Here is an 18,400-nt window from a genome sequence, read left to right on the forward strand (position 1 = left end):
ATGAATTATACGCTGAGGAGGGATATTTAATAAATTAGGACAGCAATGATATGTAGATTGGGGTCGACTAGGCGAGGCCCGAAATTGTCTAATGTAATGTCTAGTCAAAATTCTTCTTCAGTCGTACTGATAAGAATATTTCATTAGTATATCATATCAAGGGTGTGTTCGTCACTTACAAAGTCCACTGCGAAGACGAATTTGACGGGTCACAATTGTGGAAATTAGGGCGCGAGTAGTCCGAAACGCGCTTTTCAAAGAAATTGGTCTTGCCCTGCATTGATATCATCTCCATGAAGTCGAAGGGGTTGGAGGCTTGATAGTACTTTTGATTTCCGAGAGAAACGAGTAGGCGATCGGCGACAAATTCAATGTACTGACACATGAGGCTCGCGTTCATACCGATAAGGGCGACCGGCAAGGCATCTAGAGAGCGTAGGTCGCTTAGATTAGGGACATAGGAGGTAAGGACGTAACACACCTGTTAAGAACACCTTTTCAATGTCGACGGCCTCAGTGATGATGCGTTCGATGGTGTCTGGATGTGGTCGACGTTTCAGGTGAGTAAACAAGAGGCAAGCGAATTCGGTGTGCATGCCCTCATCTCTACAGATGAGCTCATTGGAGAAGGTAAGGCCAGGTAGTAATCCACGCTTCTTGAGCCAAAATATTGAAGCGAACGATCCAGAAAAGAATATGCCCTCTACGGCAGCGAATGCAACGAGGCGTACAGCGAATGAAGATCGTTTGTCTTCTATCCATCGGAGAGCCCATTCTGCCTTTTGCTTGATACATGGTATAGTTTCGATGGCATCGAATAGGTGCTGGCGTTCATTCGGCTCTTTGATATAGGTATCAATGAGCATAGAATAGGTCTCCGAATGTATATTTTCCATCATTATTTGGAATCCGTAGAAACAGCGCGCTTCTGCGACTTGGACTTCGCTTGAGAAGCGTTCAACAAGGTTCTCATTGACGATGCCATCCGACGCCGCGAAGAAGGCGAGGATGCGGGAGATGAAGAATCGTTCATCGTCGGTTAATCGAAGATTCCAGTCCATCCAGTCTTTAGAGAGATCAATCTCTTCGACGGTCCAAAAAGAAGCTTGCGCCTGCTTGTACATCTGCCATATCTTGGAGGTTTCAGTATGTTTTAGGCAGTAGTCAAGTGGCGAGACATACCTCTGTATACTGTATAGGGAATAGTACAAAGCGTCGTGTAGATTCTTTCAGCAAGGGTTCGTCATCTAGACATGAGTCAGGGACGTTTGCTTCCGATTAGCAAACCTGGTGCTTGTACCTTCTGTGCCAGGATCCACATCTCCTGTAAGTAGACGGTGGTCGTGGCACTCCTTGCGGGCCAAGAGCTTCTTCGCCGCCAGATCACTATCTTTGGTGCCATTAAAAGATACCACCCCGTTTGTGGACTCTGCACAAACATTGGCCCTCTAAAAGGTGGACAATCAGCTATCGGGCTCTGATTCGAGGCATCCACATTGTACTCACACTTCCCTGCGTTGAAAAAGACATTTTACAAGAATTAGGAGTCGGTAGCCAGCCGTGAAGATGAGAGAAAAGACCGAAAAAGCGTCTCAGTGGCCTTCATGCTCCAAGCTGACTACAGTTACTCGATTAGGGGCTACGCGACGCATGTGACATCGCGGTGAGTCACAGCTGTTAATGAGCGCGTCGCGGTCACGCGATTCTCGTTTGTTGAATATGGAACCAAACACGTCCACACCCGAAACTTATAAAATCCTGAGGTTCTCCGGCAGAGATTTCCATTCTCCAACCACCACCATCCCCGCCACCCTCAGACCCGCTTAGCCCTATTAATTTACGCGTTGCTATCAACGATGTCTGCCTTAACCTTCCGCGCATCTACTCCCGAGGCGACACCTAGCAAAAAGGTTCGTCGCGAACGATATTGAACGCGTCGTGACTCTCGCTTAACCGTTTGGGTATCTACAGGCAGCTTCTGCTCTTGCGGCTTTCTCGCTAGAGTCACCAACTAAGCCTTCCGCTAAGAAGGCCACCCTCCTCGTCGATGACAAAAAGCGTTCAACTTCACCTGACACAGTTGGTGACGAGGAGGATGAACTTGATGAGACATTCCTTGGCGAGAGCCTAGAGGAGCTAAGGAAGAAGTTTGTCGGTGATATAGAGCTTCCCGAGAGTGAGTTTTGTATAGTTGAAATTTTCTTCGACACGTCTAATCTTGCCTTAGGCGAGGAGCCCCTCCTTAAGGAGTCAAGGCGTCGTTTTGTGCTCTTCCCTATCCAATACAACGAGGTACGAAGGTTGCAGCGCGTCGCGACGATTCAACGATAATAACACTCTGCAGATATGGCAAATGTACAAGAAAGCTGAGGCTTCCTTCTGGACTGCTGAGGAGATGGATCTCTCTAAGGATATCCATGACTGGACAAACAAGCTGAACGATGGCGAGCGTCACTTCATCTCTCACGTCCTCGCCTTCTTCGCCGCTTCGGATGGCATTGTCAACGAAAACCTCGTCGAACGTTTCTCGAACGAAGTGCAAGTCGCTGAGGCTCGCTGCTTCTACGGTTTCCAGATAATGATGGAGAACATCCACTCTGAGACCTATTCATTGTTGATCGACACCTACATCAAGGATATTGCCGAGCGCGACTACCTCTTTGACGCTATCGAAACTATCCCCTGTATCAAGCGCAAGGCCGAGTGGGCTCTTCGATGGATTTCAGACCAGCAATCGACATTTGCTGAGCGTCTCGTTGCCTTCGCCGCTGTCGAGGGTATCTTCTTCTCCGGTTCATTCGCCTCTATCTTCTGGTTAAAGAAGCGCGGTCTTATGCCTGGTCTTACTTTCTCCAACGAGCTCATCAGTCGTGACGAGGGCATGCACACCGACTTTGCTTGCCTACTTTTCAGCCATCTCCGCCGCAGACCCCATCCCGACGTTGTGAAGCGCCTCATCACCGAAGCCGTCTCCATCGAGCAAGAGTTCCTAACAGGTACTTACCCCGGGTCTGAACGTGGAATATGTTCTCAATTGTCCCCCTATAGACGCTCTCCCTGTCTCGCTCATCGGCATGAACGCGAAGCTCATGTGCCAGTACATTGAATTCGTGGCTGATCGTCTCCTTGTATCCCTTGGCAACGACAAGGTGTACAATTCAACCAACCCCTTCGATTTCATGGACATGATCTCGCTGCAGGGCAAGACGAACTTCTTCGAAAAGCGCGTCTCTGACTACTCAAAGGCTAACGTCAACCACTCGGGTGCCAATGAGTCAGCCACGTCATCGGCTAAAGTTTTGTAAGTCCTCACAGTGTGCTCCGAGTCCTGCTTACTGAGAATTTCTCCTCAGCGTCTTGGACGAGGACTTCTAACCGTACATTTGTCTCTTTTTGTCATCTTTACTGGATTTATATTTCATGCATCGTTCATGTCACGCATTATGCTTCCCCCTGTTTCCATACTACAAAGCTTCATCAACCATCAAACATCTGTTAGACTAGCTAGCTCCCTTGTACACTGTATACCATAATATCTTTATTCCGTGCGTACCGAAATCGTACCAAGTTTCCAATGAGTGTCCTATGCTCAGAAATGCCAGTTGAACGAAACCCGAAATTGAGATATAGATAAGCTAGGATTCCTGTATGTAGTGAAGAGTTGAACAATATATACGTGGCGCATTCCTACAAGTGACTTTGGATATCATACATACAGACATTGTATACCATACATATATGAAGCAGACCTAACCCCGAGGTGAAGCAGTATTTGGAACAGAGAATATTCCAGCATAGGGAGGGGCAGCATAATGAGATGTTGGGTGCAGTCTTATGGAGCCACTGTTGGCCTCCTTCGTAGCATTCCAAGATTTAGGTGGCCGAAGGTCGACATGAGCAAGCTGTTGTCGCGCAGCCTTGAATTCCAACTCCTCTGCAGCATTTTGGGCGAGCACCGCTGCCCTAGCTTCGGCCTGACGCTGCAACTCAGCTTCTGACTCATCTGATAGATAATCAGTGAATCCCCCATCCGATGTCACTGTATTATCCGACATGGAGCCGCTCCCTTCGCTCCCGCTGTTACTCGAAGCGCTTGAAATGATGTTCTCTCGCTTAGCAGCGCTATTCCGAGGAGCTGATGTTGGGGGTGACCTGTCCGTGCGTGAGCCAGGGACTGCGCTTGATATAGGGTTGGAGTTTGAAACGGATGCTCGGCGTCTGAGCGAAGCATCTGAAGGCTGAGGTAGGAGGCCCGGTGCGGTACCGTGAGACGGGGTCGGAGAATATGATGCCGCATTGATGTGGGGACGGCTCGAAGCACTTCGCCGGTGGACGTTTGGGGTACCGTCCAGATCAAGGTGTTTGCGATTCGGTGACGAGTGAGCGGACTGCGAAGTCTCGATGCGACGTTCCCCGGCATCATTCAGGTTCAGGCGACGTTGGAAGTCAAGGTTGGACGGAGAAGGGACAGAGGTGGAGATTGGGTTGCCACTCGAAGTTCTTAAGAGCGCTGAGACGGCTTGCTGCGGGCTGCCACCCGAACGACCCTTTGACGGTATAGCCATAGTGGACGACTTTGAGGGTGTCTTGTTGGATGGACTGGTGTTCCCACTATTGCGTCTGTCTAATAAAGGCATAGCGGAGCGGCCGCTAGCACCGCGTCCAATTGTGGGCGTCTTTGATGGAGGCGTCGGGCTACCCCGAGATGCAAAGCCGTCAAAGGCTGCCTTGACCTCAGATGGGATTGGAATGTGGTGGACCTTGCTAACTGCCATCCAGTCGGCTGCTTGAATCATCTTAAACTCGTTGGGTCCTGGGGGACGGCAGCAACCAGGCCAACCAGGATTATTATAACCGGCCAATTTCGCAGGGGGGTTAGTGCGTGCCCACTGATGGATCACCGTCAGATGCAGGACGTGCTGTCAAGAATGTGAAGAGCCTCACCTTGCAGAACCCACATCCATTGAATGAGTCGACTTAGATTTGTGTGAGTTGGCGGCAAAAGGCTTTAGGCCACTGATAAGATGCTTACCTTCAGCATTCTTTAGACAGACCACATCAGCTCGAGGGTGATTTGTCCTGTTACTGCACACTTCTCGGACGTGTGGACATCTATGAATTGGTGGCCGGAATGAGGTGTATATTTCAGGACAGTGGCGAAGTGATGCACGTACCTAGTGTTTGGAAAGACTTTGCACATTGGACAGACATTGACTGCCTGATCGATTGAGCCATTAGCGTAGCACATTTGAGCTAGCTCCACTGAGAATTGGTCGCCTGGCTTGGATGGCGGTGAGCGGAGAGCACCAAAAGGGGGTGGATGCGTATTTGTACTGGAGAGAACTTGCACACAGAAGGCCTGAAACCGGCATGTGGTTCCCTACCTCTGATCGGGAGGTTTAGGCGTGGCATGCGATTTGGGGGAGCTCTGGGACATGGAGATGATGGTGGTCGACAATCAAGATGCGATTGCAGGTCGACGCTTGGAATCATGGGCAACGATGGGCACGACGCGACGCATGGCAGATAACTCACAACTCGAATCTCTGACATAGCAGAAATAATAATAATTTTATCTCAATGCTGTACACTGCTGATCGGGCCGCGTATATTTACAGGCAAACTCGATCCAGCTTCAGTCATCCCACACCACCATCCAAGTCCGTCGCAATGGGCAAGTCACAGAGCAAACTCTCGCCAGAGCAACTAGCCGATCTCCAGAAGAACACTTATTGTATGTGATTCGTGAATTCTCCAAGAGTCCCCCCTCACGATCCCCCTACTAGTTGACAAGAAGGAGCTACAGCAATGGTGATTAAATTCCATCCCTTCACATCGCCCCCTTCTCATCCCAGTTTACCACAGGTACAAGGGCTTCCGCAAGGACTGTCCATCAGGCCAGCTTGACAAGACGGAGTTTGGCAGAATATACAAGCAGTTCTTCCCCTTCGGTGACCCCGCCGAGTTTGCCGACTATGTGTTCAATGTCTTCGACGAGAACAAGAATGGCACAATAGACTTCAAGGAGTTCATCTGTGCCCTGAGCGTGACCAGCCGCGGTCGGTTAGATGAGAAGCTCAAATGTATGTTCCATGCCGACGGAGTGGAGAGATCTGCAAAGCTCATAATATTCCATTCAGGGGCCTTCCAGCTATATGACATTGACAAGGACGGCACAATCACTTATGATGAAATGCTGCAAATAGTACAGGCGATCTACAAGATGACGGGAGAGATGGTGAAACTTCCCGCCGACGAGGACACGCCCGAGAAGGTAAGTCGCAGTCGCGCGGTCCCCACATCAATGCTGATGTTCCCCAGCGAGTGGACAAGATCTTTAGAAATATGGATCGCGATAAAGACGCCAAACTAACATACGACGAATTCGTGGAAGGCAGCAAGCAAGATCCTACGATAGTACAGGTATGACTCCTCCATACTTCGTCACTTTAGCGCTGATGGTGTCCCTAGGCCTTGTCACTGTATGACGGCCTCGTATAGTGAATGCTGTAGAGTTTCCTTTCCTGTACTTATACCACTCTTCCTCATGGGCGCTTGGATCTGTGATTTCCTTAAACGCGGTAAATAATCTGGTAAGTAGGTAGCATGCATACGATACGGGCGAGTTCTTGCTGCAGTCACTAAATAACTCATGTATACATAAATTCGCTCCATCAGTTCTCTGCTGTATCAAGTAGTAGAAATAACGATAATTATTCCAACGGGGCATCTAGATGATTATTGTGGAGGTAGTTTGCCGTATTTACGGAGCACGCGTTCCTCTACTCCCGCCCCGGCCCAAGAATACAGCCCCTCCGCGAGCTCGAGGTTATCGCGCTCAGCCTTGAATAATTTCGCGAAATCCTGCCCGGGACCCGCAGCTGCCGTCGTGTTGAACGGCGTGGCCATCATATCACGCGAAGAGTCGGCCGCTACGATCAATGAACGCCATGAGCTCCAGCGGAAGCATGGCGGATGAATGACGCTCAGCGCTCACCATTTTCGCCGCCCAGAATCAGGCGATAAAGTCCGTTAAGCCCAAAGAAGTTAAGAAAATACCAAGACAGCGAAGACACCCAGCGCACGTCCATCTCAGGCGTCTCGATACCACGTTGGAGCATGGACTTGAAGCCCAGCGTCAGAGGGAAGGGGAGTTTGACTGAGTTCAAGTTGGAGTTAATATGCTGAGTGAGTTCGTTTCATGAAGAGCTTTTTGGAGTACACTCACTTAGCACGAAACCTTGGAAGAAAAAGTTTATCCATCCCATAATAACCATCTGCGGTACCATCATCACCATTTGCGTTTTCATACCAGCCATCATCCCGTCCATTGCAGCGGGGTCCGTCATGGGGTTGAGAGGTGAAGCGGGCGCGTCCCCGGGTTTCGGTGGTCCATCCTTAAGGTATTTGCCCGACTCGAATGCTTGGGAGAGGTGCCGGGATATCGAAGTGTAGTAGGACGGAGGAAGAAGTGATTTCGTTGACGTCGCTCTTAGGATTTGCGACCTCGTTAGTGCTCGCCTGCAATGTTCGCGTCAGTGCATAGTCTTTGAAACCAGAGCAAGTGGAACGTCACTGTTCTCGCAGAGCAGCTCTACTGAGCTTTTGTGGTGTCGACTGGAGAAGTATCACAACATAGTGTCGCAGAATTCCCACTAGAATCTATACGGCCATCCAATCCAGTGAATATCAGTGTCGAGGACGCGTGGCGTACCATAACCAGAGTGATTGGGAAGAGCACCCAGTCTCTTATCTGCGGGTCCAAGTACAGTGATACCCTTCATTCTTTAAATCAGCATTATGTAGAACACCAAGATGCGAATTTGGGAAACGCACTCTGAGGCGGACATGGTTGTCGGTAAGGAGACCTGATTCCAAAAATGGCAATAATCAGCGTCGTGCCTGCCGTCCCCGCAGCGGAATCATAACACCATCCTTGACGCCGAACCACCACGACCCTCCGAGTCCCCGACATATCTCCAAGCGAAACCGACACCCTTTCAAAGGATTTAAGATGAACAACTCGCCGACGACGCTGTTTGACTCTTACGAGCAGGACTTCCAGCAATTCATTGAGACGATTCGACCGAAACTCGAGGGTAATGCCGAAGAGCCAGCAGGTGCGTGCTCAGCTGTTTATGGCAGGGAGGTAACTGACAAAGCGGGCACACAGACCAACGAAAGGCGTCCCTGCGAAGAGTGGAGATGGAGCTCGACGAGGCTGACGAAATGGCAAGTCGCAGCCAAATTGATTGGGACTCATGCTCATTCGTTGGACCGTTCACAGGTATCTCAAATGGAAATAGAGATCCAAGGAATCCCTCAGTCTATCCGAGCGCAGTATCAATCCCGCTTGCGCACAGCGAAAGCAGACCTTGCGCGGTACAAGAAGCTCTTCAAAGACTCGCAAGCCCAAGTGGCCCGATCGGACCTCTTCTCCTCCAAAGCTGGGGGGTTCTCTTCCTCAGATGACCCGTACTCAGATAACAGCGACCGTTCACGACTGCTTGCCGGTACATCCTTGCTGGAGGATGGTTCTAAGCGGCTGCAAGAGTCACATCGTATTGCGTTGGAGACGGAGGACCAGGGAGCGGAGATCCTGATGAACCTGAGGACGCAGCGGGAACAGATAGAGAATTCAAGAAATACGGTATGCATTGCTATTCTACCTCTCCGACCGACCATTCATTCAGGTTACATCCTTAGCTATACACGGCGGATAGTGCAATAGACCGTGCGTCCGGTACGTTGAAGAAGATGATCAGGCGGTAAGTACTCTTTGCATTTCATCGCGTGATACGAACCCATGTCTCATAGTTTCATATGATGATCCAGAATGTACCAACAACGTCTCGTCACCGCCGCTATCATTACTGTTCTTGTTCTCCTTATTGGCGTCATCGTTTGGGAGAAGTTCTCATGAGTGTGCCTGGGTACTTTATCTTATTTAGTTTCATTTGGATAAATGGATCGGTTGAGGACAATCCATATTATGGGATATAATATAGAGTATCTTATGGAGATTAACTGGATCTATTCTGCTATGATACATACAAGCTTTGCCCCACAGAAGAACCAGAAATCGGCAGGTAAAGTGTAGTTCAAGAAAAAGAAAATGTCTATCATCAGGCAATAATAAATGCATCGTACAACGAAGGGGAAAGAAAATAAGAAGCGACTATATACCACGAGCATAACCATCGTATCCTTGGCCGCCACTTTGCCCGTAATGATGCCGTGATTGGGCGTGTGGTGCTGCTGCATTGTATGCACCATAGTCTTGTCTCTGGTCATATTGAGCACTTGGGTTGGGACTGGGGTACTCGTACGCCAGTCCTTCAGATCTCTGATATGCAGATGGGTCGTTGGCGGGCGTGGAGGCGGCGCGCCTGTAATATGCGTCGCTAGAATCATAGCCTGCATGGTTCTGCGAGTACGCCATCGGTGCCGCAGACGTTGAAAGGTGCGCAGTGCTATCAGCATCGTCGACGATATACGGTGAGCTATCCTGCGCGAGCGTAGCTTGCGACGGGTTATATTGTCCGTAAGCCCCACCGTATTGCTGCTGAGAGTACTGATTGTAGGCAGGCATAGGTGGATATTCGGCGTTCGCCTTGTCCGCATAGTAGTAGTCGTTGTTCTGTCGGGTATAGGTACTGGGGGGAGCAACCCTGGTATGCATGGATGATGCGTCGTCGAAGTCGTCGTCGACGGAAAGGTTTGGGAGAGTGGGTTGGGGGAGTGGCTTCACCACTTCTCCTTTCTTGTTCTTGAGGTGAGAATAGTCGCCCATGGCCTCTCGCTGGGCTTGCTTGGAAGCCTCCTTGAGACGCTGCTGGTTCCTGCGTTTGATGACATCGTCGATGCGCTGGAAAACAGGTGAGAAAGACGGACATAAGAACAGCAATGTCACAACATACCTTATCGACCTTGTGGCAACAGTATTCCTTCAAGTTTCCTCGGATGTGCATAAGGAGGGGAACGTAGCAGATGCCAGCCACGATGAGGAGAAGCAATGAACCAGCGAAAACGGTAACAGTGAAAAATGTGGAGATCGTCAGCGCCGAGGTAGACAAACTGTTGTCTGCGAAGTATCGCGGCACATCCCACCAATCCCTGCCATCACCTCTTCTTGAAAGGAATATAGCGTAGAGAGTCAGAGCATTAATGGATTGACGAGGTCCATCGGCGAGAAGTAAGCGCTTCCAACCTGGCGGACGTGATGTCAGCTAATAAGCCAAACGGAGACGCGGTGGGACATACTCTTGAAGGTAAAGAAGACAAAGAAAGCAAAGTCATCGCTTGTCTTCGTAGAGTTGCTGATGTGATCGAAGAAGCAGAAATGATCATAAGAGCCTAGGGGAAGAAGTTTCATGGTCTGCACAATAAGGCAGTGATCCTAGGACTTACGGAGAGAGTAGTAGTTGTTGGCAAGGACGTTGGTGAAGGCAAAGGAGATATCTCGACTCGCAATGATTTTCTTCGCTTTACGCGACTCGTACGCCAGCTGCGAGGATGTCAGTCGTTTTCCGTGAGAAGGGAATGAGTCTCACCAATAAAAACGAGAATATGATGCACCCCAAGAACAGGTACTTCGTGACATCGAACTTTATTGATATACACTCTTCGATCTCCTCACATTTATCAAAGATTTCCTTCGTCCAAGGTGTTGTGGTTAACATAGTAATTGCTGTCGATATATCAGAGATATAGACGAGGAAGGACTTGAGGACGATGATGTAGAGCCAAAGGTATCTGCGAGTGCCGAAGATCAGATACGCCACGCCATTTCAAATACAGTCTTGTCGACTTACTTCATGCGCATCATGAAACCATTGTCGGTGAACTCTCGCGTGTCGACAAAGTCAAACTGCCCGCCAAAGGTGTTAATTCGCGAGCGAGCGAGAACGATGGGTACTCGCCTTGTGGTCAGCGACCTCCTCGCGCTTCCACTTGGCACCACCGCAGCAGGACATGGTAGCGGTTCAAGTTGAAAAGGAAAGGTGGTGAATGGAAGTTGTTATGGGCTTTGTTGTCGCTGGCAGCAACGTGATGGCGACGTGGTCAAATTTGGCGGGGGAACTGGGTCCAGCCAGGCAGCATGCGGTTTGTGAAGAGAGTGACTGGGGTGAGGACCTGAAATGAAGGCAGCAGCAGCGAGCGAGTGAGCGGAAGGGGGACCAAGAACGAGCGATGGCGGGGCACAAACAGCCAAGAACCAAATGAGCGCTTGAAACAATCACACGCGGCAACTCCCGAGCAACCTCAAACCTGCAACAATGACCACCGTGCAGAAAATAAAGGTGGGCCTCCAATTGTCTCGAGAAATGCATTGTTGAGGAGGTGTTTGCGTTCAGGAAATCGAAGATGAGATGGTAAGTGATCAAACTAGTCTTCTAAACACGATCCCTGATTTTCGCTTAGGCCAAAAGTAATGAACACCGCGAACCCGTTAAACGGTGCACTCATTGATAACGTCTAGCCCAAAAGAACAAGGCCACGAGTTTTCATCTTGGCCAGTTGAAAGCGAAGCTTGCCAAACTACGGCGCGAGCTCATCTCGCCGTCCAGCGGAGGGGGTGGGGGCGGGGGCGGCCTTGGTTTCGATGTCGCTCGGACAGGTATAGCATCCGTCGGATTCGTAGGGTTTCCATCTGTTGGAAAGGTGCGCAGCATTGTCGCAGGCATCGATATGTGCTGATCATTCTACTACCAGTCGACTCTGATGTCCAAGTTAACTGGGACGCACTCGGAGGTCTCGGAGATCGATTTCACAACACTCACTACTGTACCCGGTACACTGAAGGTCCATGGCGCACCTATTCAAATATTGGACTTGCGTGCGTATATTCGCCTTCTGCCTTCCACATTTCATCAAGCTAGATTAGGTTTCAGCTGGTATTATCGAAGGTGCTGCTGAGGGCCGTGGTCGTGGAAAGCAAGGTGCGCCTTGATCTCATCGCTGCAAAGAAATATGATTTACCCACCAGCCCTATAGTTATCGCTGGTAAGCTTCGACGATCCCTGATTCCTCCACAACCTTTCACCATAGGATATAGTTGCACGAACCTGTAACCTGATATTTATCGTCCTCGATGTTCTGAAACCTTTGGGCGACAAGAAGATAATCGAAAGTGAACTCGAAGGTTTCGGTATCCGCCTGAACAAACGGCCGCCTGCGATCAACGTCCGTAGGAAAGAGAAGGGTGGAATCGCTATCACAAATACAGTCCCTCTAACAAATATCGATCAAGATGAAATACGGGCGATCCTCAGTGAATATCGTATTAATAACGCCGATGTTGCCATTCGAGAACCGAATGCGACCGCTGATGATCTAGTCGATGTCATCGAGGGGAACAGGTGAGTGATGATCGATGAACACCAAAGAAATAACGTTCATCCTCTATAGAGTATACATTCCAGCTCTCTATGTAAGTCATCCCAATTCTACCTTCTATGGCTTTCACTGATCCCCGCCCAGATCCTAAACAAGGTAACACCAATCCATCCAATTTCGTCTGATTCGAGGTTAACTCTCAGCAACCAGATCGACGCCATATCAATAGAAGAACTCGACCTTCTGTTAGTAGCTCCCTTACAGCACCGCGTTGATAGCACTCAGCCTCCATCATAGATACAAAATCCCCATGAGCGTCCCCATCTCATCGCGGGAATGGCTAAACGTTGACGAGCTCATGGAGAAAATGTGGGAGACTCTCGATCTGGTCCGCGTATACACGAAGCCCCGCGGTCTCGCGCCCGATTATACGCAGCCCGTCGTTCTCAGAAGGGGCAAGTGCACCGTAGAGGACTTCTGTAACGCCATTCACAAGGAAATAGCGAAACAGCTGAAGTAGTGAGTGTATATCCGTCCGCCGGATCGATGCCAAGCGGCTGACTGATCAACTTCTTACCCAGTGCTATTGTTTGGGGTGCCAGTGCGAAACATTCTCGCGGGCAGAAGGTCGGGCTGGAACATGTGCTCGAGGACGAAGATGGTAAGAACTACCTTTACGAGCGTCACCCCTGCTAATCATTTCTCAGTGGTACATATCGCAAAGAAATGATTGGTGATCCCCGACAGTATGATGCGTGATGTATATATCAACCGAATGCTGTATGTACCATTGTGATGAAAATAAATATCCCAATCATAGGATGTCCGCTAAATCCTATTCAACTGCCCTTGGTATGTGGATTCGTTCTTCATATAAATGAAGGTTAGCCGACAAAAACCCCACACCAAACCCAAGGCGCAGTATACGCTCGTGAGCATTAGCGGTAAGAATTCCATCTGCTCTAACCTAGAAGCGTTTGCGCTTGAATTCGGCTCCTGGCATTCAGCGGAGTTCTGGGACGTTGTGCAGGCCGAGGAGGTCGAGCGATGTTGAACTACCAAGGGAAAAAGCGACACGAAGACAAGAAGAATAGGGAAGCCAAGGAGGTACAGCTTTTCAAAGGTGTCTATAAAGACATACGATAAGGACTTTGGGAATCTGTTAACGGTGCGGGGTCAATCTTTGTTCCTGGGGGTAGCACGGCAAACTCTCACTCGTAGACTTGGTGGCTCAGCGACTTGTAAACGAAAGCAAGCCAGATCGCAGAATAAATGACTTTCACAACCGATTCTAATCCGGCTCAGTTTAACGTTTTCGGACTAAGCGACAAGCAGGTTAAAACGCACCGGCGGGTGTAAAAATCAGGGGGAATAAGGAGAATATGCCCGCAACACTTGCGAGGATATAAGTCCGGAAGTAGGCTTGCCTTTCAGCTGCGAGCAAGCTAGAGATTCATCAAGGTTCAGCGCGGTTCCGGAACGGGAATCTGATTATCAGACCTTAGCGGCACAAGAACAAGCAGGACCGCCTTTTCGTGGACGTGCCATCCGAACAAGAATGATGCATACCCACACAGCGTCAGAGCTGTCAGGAACGACTTGTATGTCGGGTTCATCCATAACTTAACCAGGATAATCTAGCAGTGGCGTTAGCGACCAGCATTTGCCGACAAAGGAAGAACTTGCCGTTTGAAAGCCAATCGTAATGGCGAATGTATGTATCGGCAGGACGGTAGGGACAACAGCGAAGACTGTATCGCCTACCAGGCCCCTGGACGTTGAAGACACACCGGCAACATTGACGGCGACATTAGCACCAGTTCGTGTGACATCTACACAGCGGCGATGTCAGCTAGTTAAGTTGCTGCCGGCCTGGACGTACATCGGAGAAGTACACGGTCGGCAGCAGTGACCAGCGCCCAGAAGTTCGGAGCCCAATACGCATGATTCAACCCGCGGGTAAACGGGAAGAGTCTAGAGAGAAGCTGCGGAACCTGGCCTAGCAGGACAAATGGTCCTAATGACAGGAGAAACACAGCGATCACGGCATTCGCTAGGGAGAGAAAGTTCTTGATCTGAACTTGACCCGAAGGCGAGATACAGAAGGAACGCAGAAGAAAAACAAAGTAAGCGGGCTGTTATCGCGGTTAGAAGGATGATGCTGCAAGAAGAGAATAGGCTTTACGGCAAGATACATGTAGATGTGCTTGAAGTTGAGTAGCACGGCAAATATGATCCCACTAGCTAGTTTCCTGCCCTATACATCGCGAACATGAGGAAAGACATCCGAGGCTATACTGTATACTTACCTCTCTCGCCATCAGAATCGACCAAAGAAGTATGCCGAACATGAAGCCGTTGTACTGGAAATGTATGTGATCCACGATAAGGAAACCGGGGTGAAGAAACAGTGAGGCCGATATGATGCGTTGCGAAGGAGTATCGACAGAATTGCGGATAAATCTGAATAGATTGGAAGCGTAACTTATTGGGACGGACGCGCCACAACTTACCTCACGAGTACGGCGCCCAGAACTAATTCCGTAATTATAACTGTGGTTCGTTGATACGCTACGACCGACCACGCGTCATAGTTGAGATTCTTGAGGTCGACAATTCTTGGGTCAATGAAATACGCCGGTATTGAAAGAACCTTTTCGAAGTACGCAAAGAATGGAGGATAGTCGAGCGCTGATGGGGTCGCAAGGGGGATGAGCCAAAGTTGCATTTGAATGGACATCACTCACTCACTCCATTCAGAAGTTGCCTATCATCATTATTGAGCTAGAACATAGAATGTAGGAGCAATATTCCTGGCAACTCACGTCGTAGTACCATTCTGATATCGGTAATGAATGGGTGATGGCTAACCAATTTCTGTGGACCTCGAAGTCTGTCGAGCGGCTGAAACATTCTGAGCTCGTGAAGCCAGAACTATTCTGCAGAGCTCACTATGCTGGGTACAGCAGCATCTTGAGACACGTAGATGCAAACAAGATGTGCCATTCCGAGGTGGTCAAGTTCCACCAGGAGGTATGATCTGGCACCGCGGTGACCGCCTTCAAGTCGCGTTCGACTGTCGGAGATGAGGCAGGCTTGAGGCTTGTCGTCGAGGTATTTCGTTCCGCCATGGTGGTGGATCACGATGAAGACGGTGTGGCTGTCGTTCGGTGCGTTATGGAAGCAACCTCCGTTGAGCGCTCGGGCAACTGCAATGGTCTTAGACGCCCGTCACGAGCTTTCCTTTCGACGAACATGAGCGAACAAAAGGCGGTCGCCACGGTGAATCGCCAACTTACCGCAGGGTAACGTTGACGCTGACTTATTTTGTCTGCCATTCTAACCGTGCAAATTTCCAGTAGCGGCACCCTTTTCAAACTCGGCATTTTCAGCATTGCACTCGGAGTGGTGCCAATTACTTCCTACTTTGGTTCATTGCACTATGTCTGGGAAGGTATGAACGACGATTCCACCACAGAAACACCTTTCTCACTCTTGCACAGGTAATGCAACATACGCAGCCATAACCGCTGTTGTGGCCGCCAATGTGGTCCTCATTTCCTATATCATCGCTTCAGTTTTGGAGGATCAGACATCAGCCACGACTTCAACAGGCACGGGAACCCGCCCGACAGCTGTGATCGCAGAAAGCAGAAAAGAACGTTAGCTGTCTCTCTGTTGAGGTTCCACGAGAGGCCAGACTCTTTCTGTTCCTGGGTCATGAGGAAATGACAGCGCACAGACGTCGGCGACATGGATGTATGAATTGCATCTTATTTTTCAACGGGTATCGTAATGATGGGGCCCAAGTGATGATACATCGATATATATATACCTTTAAATACATTGCTACGTGCGTCTATAACAGTGCTTTACAAAATTGCTTCGTTCACGAGCATGTTTAATATAGCGAGTACACATTAGGAACACTCTTCATATAGAGAAGAAGCGAAAATGAACGAGGGATGCAATCAGAAAATGACAGGTTGTATGTATGTATGTCCGTTTGCTCCACAAAGTCCATACATCCGTCGGAAAGGTGATGTGAAGAAAGCATGGGCGCGATTTACAAGAGTCCTTGAGGCCTACCAAAGGCCTACCAAAAGCATGGGGGTATTCAGATACTCAAGCACTCTAAACGGCTTGTCCTTCGGGAAGAGAACGTATAGGAGTTCGTACTGGTCGGGCTCGTCCCATGGATTGCTGTCAAACAAGAATCATTAGTCTCCGACGGAATGATTCAATTGAAAATACTAACCAAGTATGATAGCTGAGAACCTGCGTGGGTACTTGGTGGTATAGCGTTTCGCATTGCTGGATGGGTTCGACCGGCGTACATGTCCATGGCTTGCGAATCACTGAAAGTTGCCTTATGCGCTGCGGGGTTCTTCACACGAATGTGTGAGGCTGATTGGGTCGGGCGTAGAGGTCGAGCAGGTGGTAATTGTATATGAGTAGACGATGGGAAACCTGAAATTGAAGCCGAAGAAGATGCATAGACGAATGAATTGTTGCTTGGGCTGGGCGAAAGAGGTTCAGTCTTCTGGTTGGAAGTAAGGGAGCGCTTCTTGAGAATGGATACAGGGAATGTGGAGCCGTCGCGAGTAGCGGGGGACTGGCAGAATTTCGGTGTCGTTGGAGTCGCAACAGGTGTCGTATCGGGGGTACTCATTGCTGGAGATGACGGAAGTTGTGCGATACTTGGTGTCGGGTTCAATACCAATGGCGTTGGGGCGGTCCGGCCTCTGCGAATATTGAGCGGCGGAGGAGCGGGGAAGAGGGATAGTGGATCTTCTGCTATTACTCTCTTCGGCTGGCGATGATGGTTCCATCTAGTCGGGTCCTTGCCAGAGTTCGACAGATTCGACATAGACCGAGAGAAAGTAGGCTGATAAGAAGGAGGCGAGTATAGTTGGGATAATTCGTCGAATTTAGGAGATGTATGGGGTCGCGAGTCTTCGCCATCCATCAGATGGGGGTGGGAGTCGTTGTATCGCCTCGAGAAGCATCTACGGTGCGACGTCCCACCCTTTCGGGGCTCGGCTGTATCTAGGAAATCAAAGTCTTCTTCAAGCTCGGCCAGGAATCCGTGCCATACGCCATCGAGCTCTGCGTCGGTACGAACTGGTCGCGGGGCATGTCTATGGGCGCTCGCTTTCTTCTTCAAGACCAACGGCGCAGTGAAAGGCGCTCTCGGTGTAACGTCGGAATCCTCGCTGTCTTCAACTAGATTCCGGCTCGTCTCCGAAGATAGATCAAGCGGAGGTGGTCGGCGAGGTCGGCGTGGCTTGGAGGGCACTGGCGGCGCCCCGGAATGCTCTGTATTGAAACCCTGAGGATTGAATCGAGTCAGCTGGAAACACAGATTCGAAAGTGACATGTTACTCACAGAACCTATAACACTTGCTGATTTCGTACGTTGACGATAAGGCATGGTGGCGAACTTGTTTTTATCCTGTAGGTAGTATAGTTCACTACGGGCGTCATCGTGTACTGGCGCGCGAGGGAACCATAGGCTTCCTGTCTCGGACTGTGTTTGCATGTGCACCATTGACGCTGTACTGTATGTTGCTGCTGAAGAGGAGTATACCGAAGTTGTGCTAGAAGGAGAAGAGGAGGAAGAAGGGGGCGGGGACTTGCTCGCTTTCTTACGCCAGCCACCACGGAAGAATGCGACAGGCTTCATGATGTGACGCTATCGATAGCGATGACCAATTGTCGGGGCAACGGACGAAGAGCGTGGTGGGCCGCTGACTCTCGGAATGAAAGTGACATTATATAGAAACACAGATAGCATGGTGAATCCCAGAGTTTGCCGATGAGAGTCGCTGGATTCCGGGGGAGATCAAATCTGGGCCTTATGTCGCGAAAGAAGCAGAAGTGGCAGAAACATCATTTTGCCAGATGTTTGGAACAAATTCCATGCCGTAGATTGTCAAAGAAGGCTGGTCGACAGTTGGTAGTCGAGAAGCAAATGATGCAACATCAGAGGGCTTTCCCCCCTCCTAATCTCCTTTACCGTAATTCAGCGGCTGAATATCCGATGCAGGGAGGGCGGACT

At 49.8% G+C, this 18,400-nt stretch overlaps 11 protein-coding genes across 11 annotated transcripts; 5 read left to right on the forward strand and 6 right to left on the reverse strand.

Moving 5' to 3' along the window:
* Positions 1-104: 104 nt before the first annotated feature.
* Positions 105-1,530, reverse strand: RNR2_1 (Ribonucleotide-diphosphate reductase (RNR), small subunit; the record flags this gene model as incomplete). The annotated part of the gene is made up of 6 exons (XM_036774692.1): positions 105-126; positions 180-426; positions 482-1,133; positions 1,183-1,247; positions 1,301-1,448; positions 1,507-1,530. 6 exons carry the CDS (start codon positions 1,528-1,530, stop codon positions 105-107), a joined length of 1,158 nt encoding a protein of 385 aa, XP_036633194.1.
* A 326-nt stretch (positions 1,531-1,856) lies between these two features.
* RNR2_2 (Ribonucleotide-diphosphate reductase (RNR), small subunit) lies at positions 1,857-3,305 on the forward strand (the record flags this gene model as incomplete). The annotated part of the gene is made up of 5 exons (XM_036774693.1): positions 1,857-1,910; positions 1,972-2,176; positions 2,228-2,292; positions 2,345-2,996; positions 3,049-3,305. The coding sequence occupies 5 exons, from the start codon at positions 1,857-1,859 to the stop codon at positions 3,303-3,305; spliced, it is 1,233 nt and encodes a 410-aa protein (XP_036633195.1).
* Positions 3,306-3,749: 444 nt separating this feature from the next.
* PC9H_005118 (uncharacterized protein) lies at positions 3,750-5,437 on the reverse strand (the record flags this gene model as incomplete). Its single annotated transcript, XM_036774694.1, has 5 exons — positions 3,750-4,889; positions 4,945-4,976; positions 5,033-5,112; positions 5,175-5,333; positions 5,385-5,437. 5 exons carry the CDS (start codon positions 5,435-5,437, stop codon positions 3,750-3,752), a joined length of 1,464 nt encoding a protein of 487 aa, XP_036633196.1.
* A 233-nt stretch (positions 5,438-5,670) lies between these two features.
* On the forward strand, positions 5,671-6,501 carry NCS1 (Neuronal calcium sensor 1; the record flags this gene model as incomplete). Its single annotated transcript, XM_036774695.1, has 6 exons — positions 5,671-5,734; positions 5,787-5,811; positions 5,866-6,083; positions 6,141-6,274; positions 6,322-6,423; positions 6,472-6,501. The coding sequence occupies 6 exons, from the start codon at positions 5,671-5,673 to the stop codon at positions 6,499-6,501; spliced, it is 573 nt and encodes a 190-aa protein (XP_036633197.1).
* A 237-nt stretch (positions 6,502-6,738) lies between these two features.
* Positions 6,739-7,850, reverse strand: EMC3 (ER membrane complex subunit 3; the record flags this gene model as incomplete). The annotated part of the gene is made up of 6 exons (XM_036774696.1): positions 6,739-6,932; positions 6,998-7,159; positions 7,229-7,521; positions 7,577-7,662; positions 7,715-7,778; positions 7,837-7,850. 6 exons carry the CDS (start codon positions 7,848-7,850, stop codon positions 6,739-6,741), a joined length of 813 nt encoding a protein of 270 aa, XP_036633198.1.
* A 164-nt stretch (positions 7,851-8,014) lies between these two features.
* Positions 8,015-8,923, forward strand: PC9H_005121 (uncharacterized protein; the record flags this gene model as incomplete). The annotated part of the gene is made up of 4 exons (XM_036774697.1): positions 8,015-8,120; positions 8,307-8,650; positions 8,707-8,768; positions 8,836-8,923. The coding sequence occupies 4 exons, from the start codon at positions 8,015-8,017 to the stop codon at positions 8,921-8,923; spliced, it is 600 nt and encodes a 199-aa protein (XP_036633199.1).
* A 255-nt stretch (positions 8,924-9,178) lies between these two features.
* Positions 9,179-10,976, reverse strand: PC9H_005122 (uncharacterized protein; the record flags this gene model as incomplete). Its single annotated transcript, XM_036774698.1, has 7 exons — positions 9,179-9,868; positions 9,921-10,210; positions 10,264-10,356; positions 10,411-10,507; positions 10,554-10,755; positions 10,815-10,870; positions 10,938-10,976. The coding sequence occupies 7 exons, from the start codon at positions 10,974-10,976 to the stop codon at positions 9,179-9,181; spliced, it is 1,467 nt and encodes a 488-aa protein (XP_036633200.1).
* Positions 10,977-11,279: 303 nt separating this feature from the next.
* Positions 11,280-13,069, forward strand: PC9H_005123 (uncharacterized protein; the record flags this gene model as incomplete). The annotated part of the gene is made up of 12 exons (XM_036774699.1): positions 11,280-11,303; positions 11,358-11,375; positions 11,425-11,431; positions 11,483-11,664; positions 11,716-11,839; positions 11,895-11,942; positions 12,059-12,362; positions 12,412-12,433; positions 12,484-12,584; positions 12,637-12,858; positions 12,921-13,000; positions 13,047-13,069. The coding sequence occupies 12 exons, from the start codon at positions 11,280-11,282 to the stop codon at positions 13,067-13,069; spliced, it is 1,155 nt and encodes a 384-aa protein (XP_036633201.1).
* Positions 13,070-13,167: 98 nt separating this feature from the next.
* Positions 13,168-15,470, reverse strand: ALG8 (glycosyl transferase; the record flags this gene model as incomplete). Its single annotated transcript, XM_036774700.1, has 13 exons — positions 13,168-13,353; positions 13,399-13,498; positions 13,555-13,630; positions 13,687-13,784; positions 13,840-13,976; positions 14,026-14,171; positions 14,222-14,474; positions 14,525-14,596; positions 14,649-14,802; positions 14,853-15,030; positions 15,091-15,106; positions 15,165-15,243; positions 15,292-15,470. The coding sequence occupies 13 exons, from the start codon at positions 15,468-15,470 to the stop codon at positions 13,168-13,170; spliced, it is 1,674 nt and encodes a 557-aa protein (XP_036633202.1).
* A 124-nt stretch (positions 15,471-15,594) lies between these two features.
* On the forward strand, positions 15,595-16,006 carry PC9H_005125 (uncharacterized protein; the record flags this gene model as incomplete). Its single annotated transcript, XM_036774701.1, has 3 exons — positions 15,595-15,644; positions 15,699-15,793; positions 15,843-16,006. The coding sequence occupies 3 exons, from the start codon at positions 15,595-15,597 to the stop codon at positions 16,004-16,006; spliced, it is 309 nt and encodes a 102-aa protein (XP_036633203.1).
* Positions 16,007-16,473: 467 nt separating this feature from the next.
* On the reverse strand, positions 16,474-18,025 carry PC9H_005126 (uncharacterized protein; the record flags this gene model as incomplete). The annotated part of the gene is made up of 3 exons (XM_036774702.1): positions 16,474-16,542; positions 16,598-17,671; positions 17,729-18,025. The coding sequence occupies 3 exons, from the start codon at positions 18,023-18,025 to the stop codon at positions 16,474-16,476; spliced, it is 1,440 nt and encodes a 479-aa protein (XP_036633204.1).
* Between the last annotated feature and the right edge of the window lie 375 nt (positions 18,026-18,400).

Source organism: Pleurotus ostreatus (assembly GCF_014466165.1).
Source record: "Pleurotus ostreatus strain PC9 chromosome Unknown scaffold_3, whole genome shotgun sequence".
Taxonomy (NCBI): Eukaryota; Fungi; Basidiomycota; class Agaricomycetes; order Agaricales; family Pleurotaceae; genus Pleurotus; species Pleurotus ostreatus.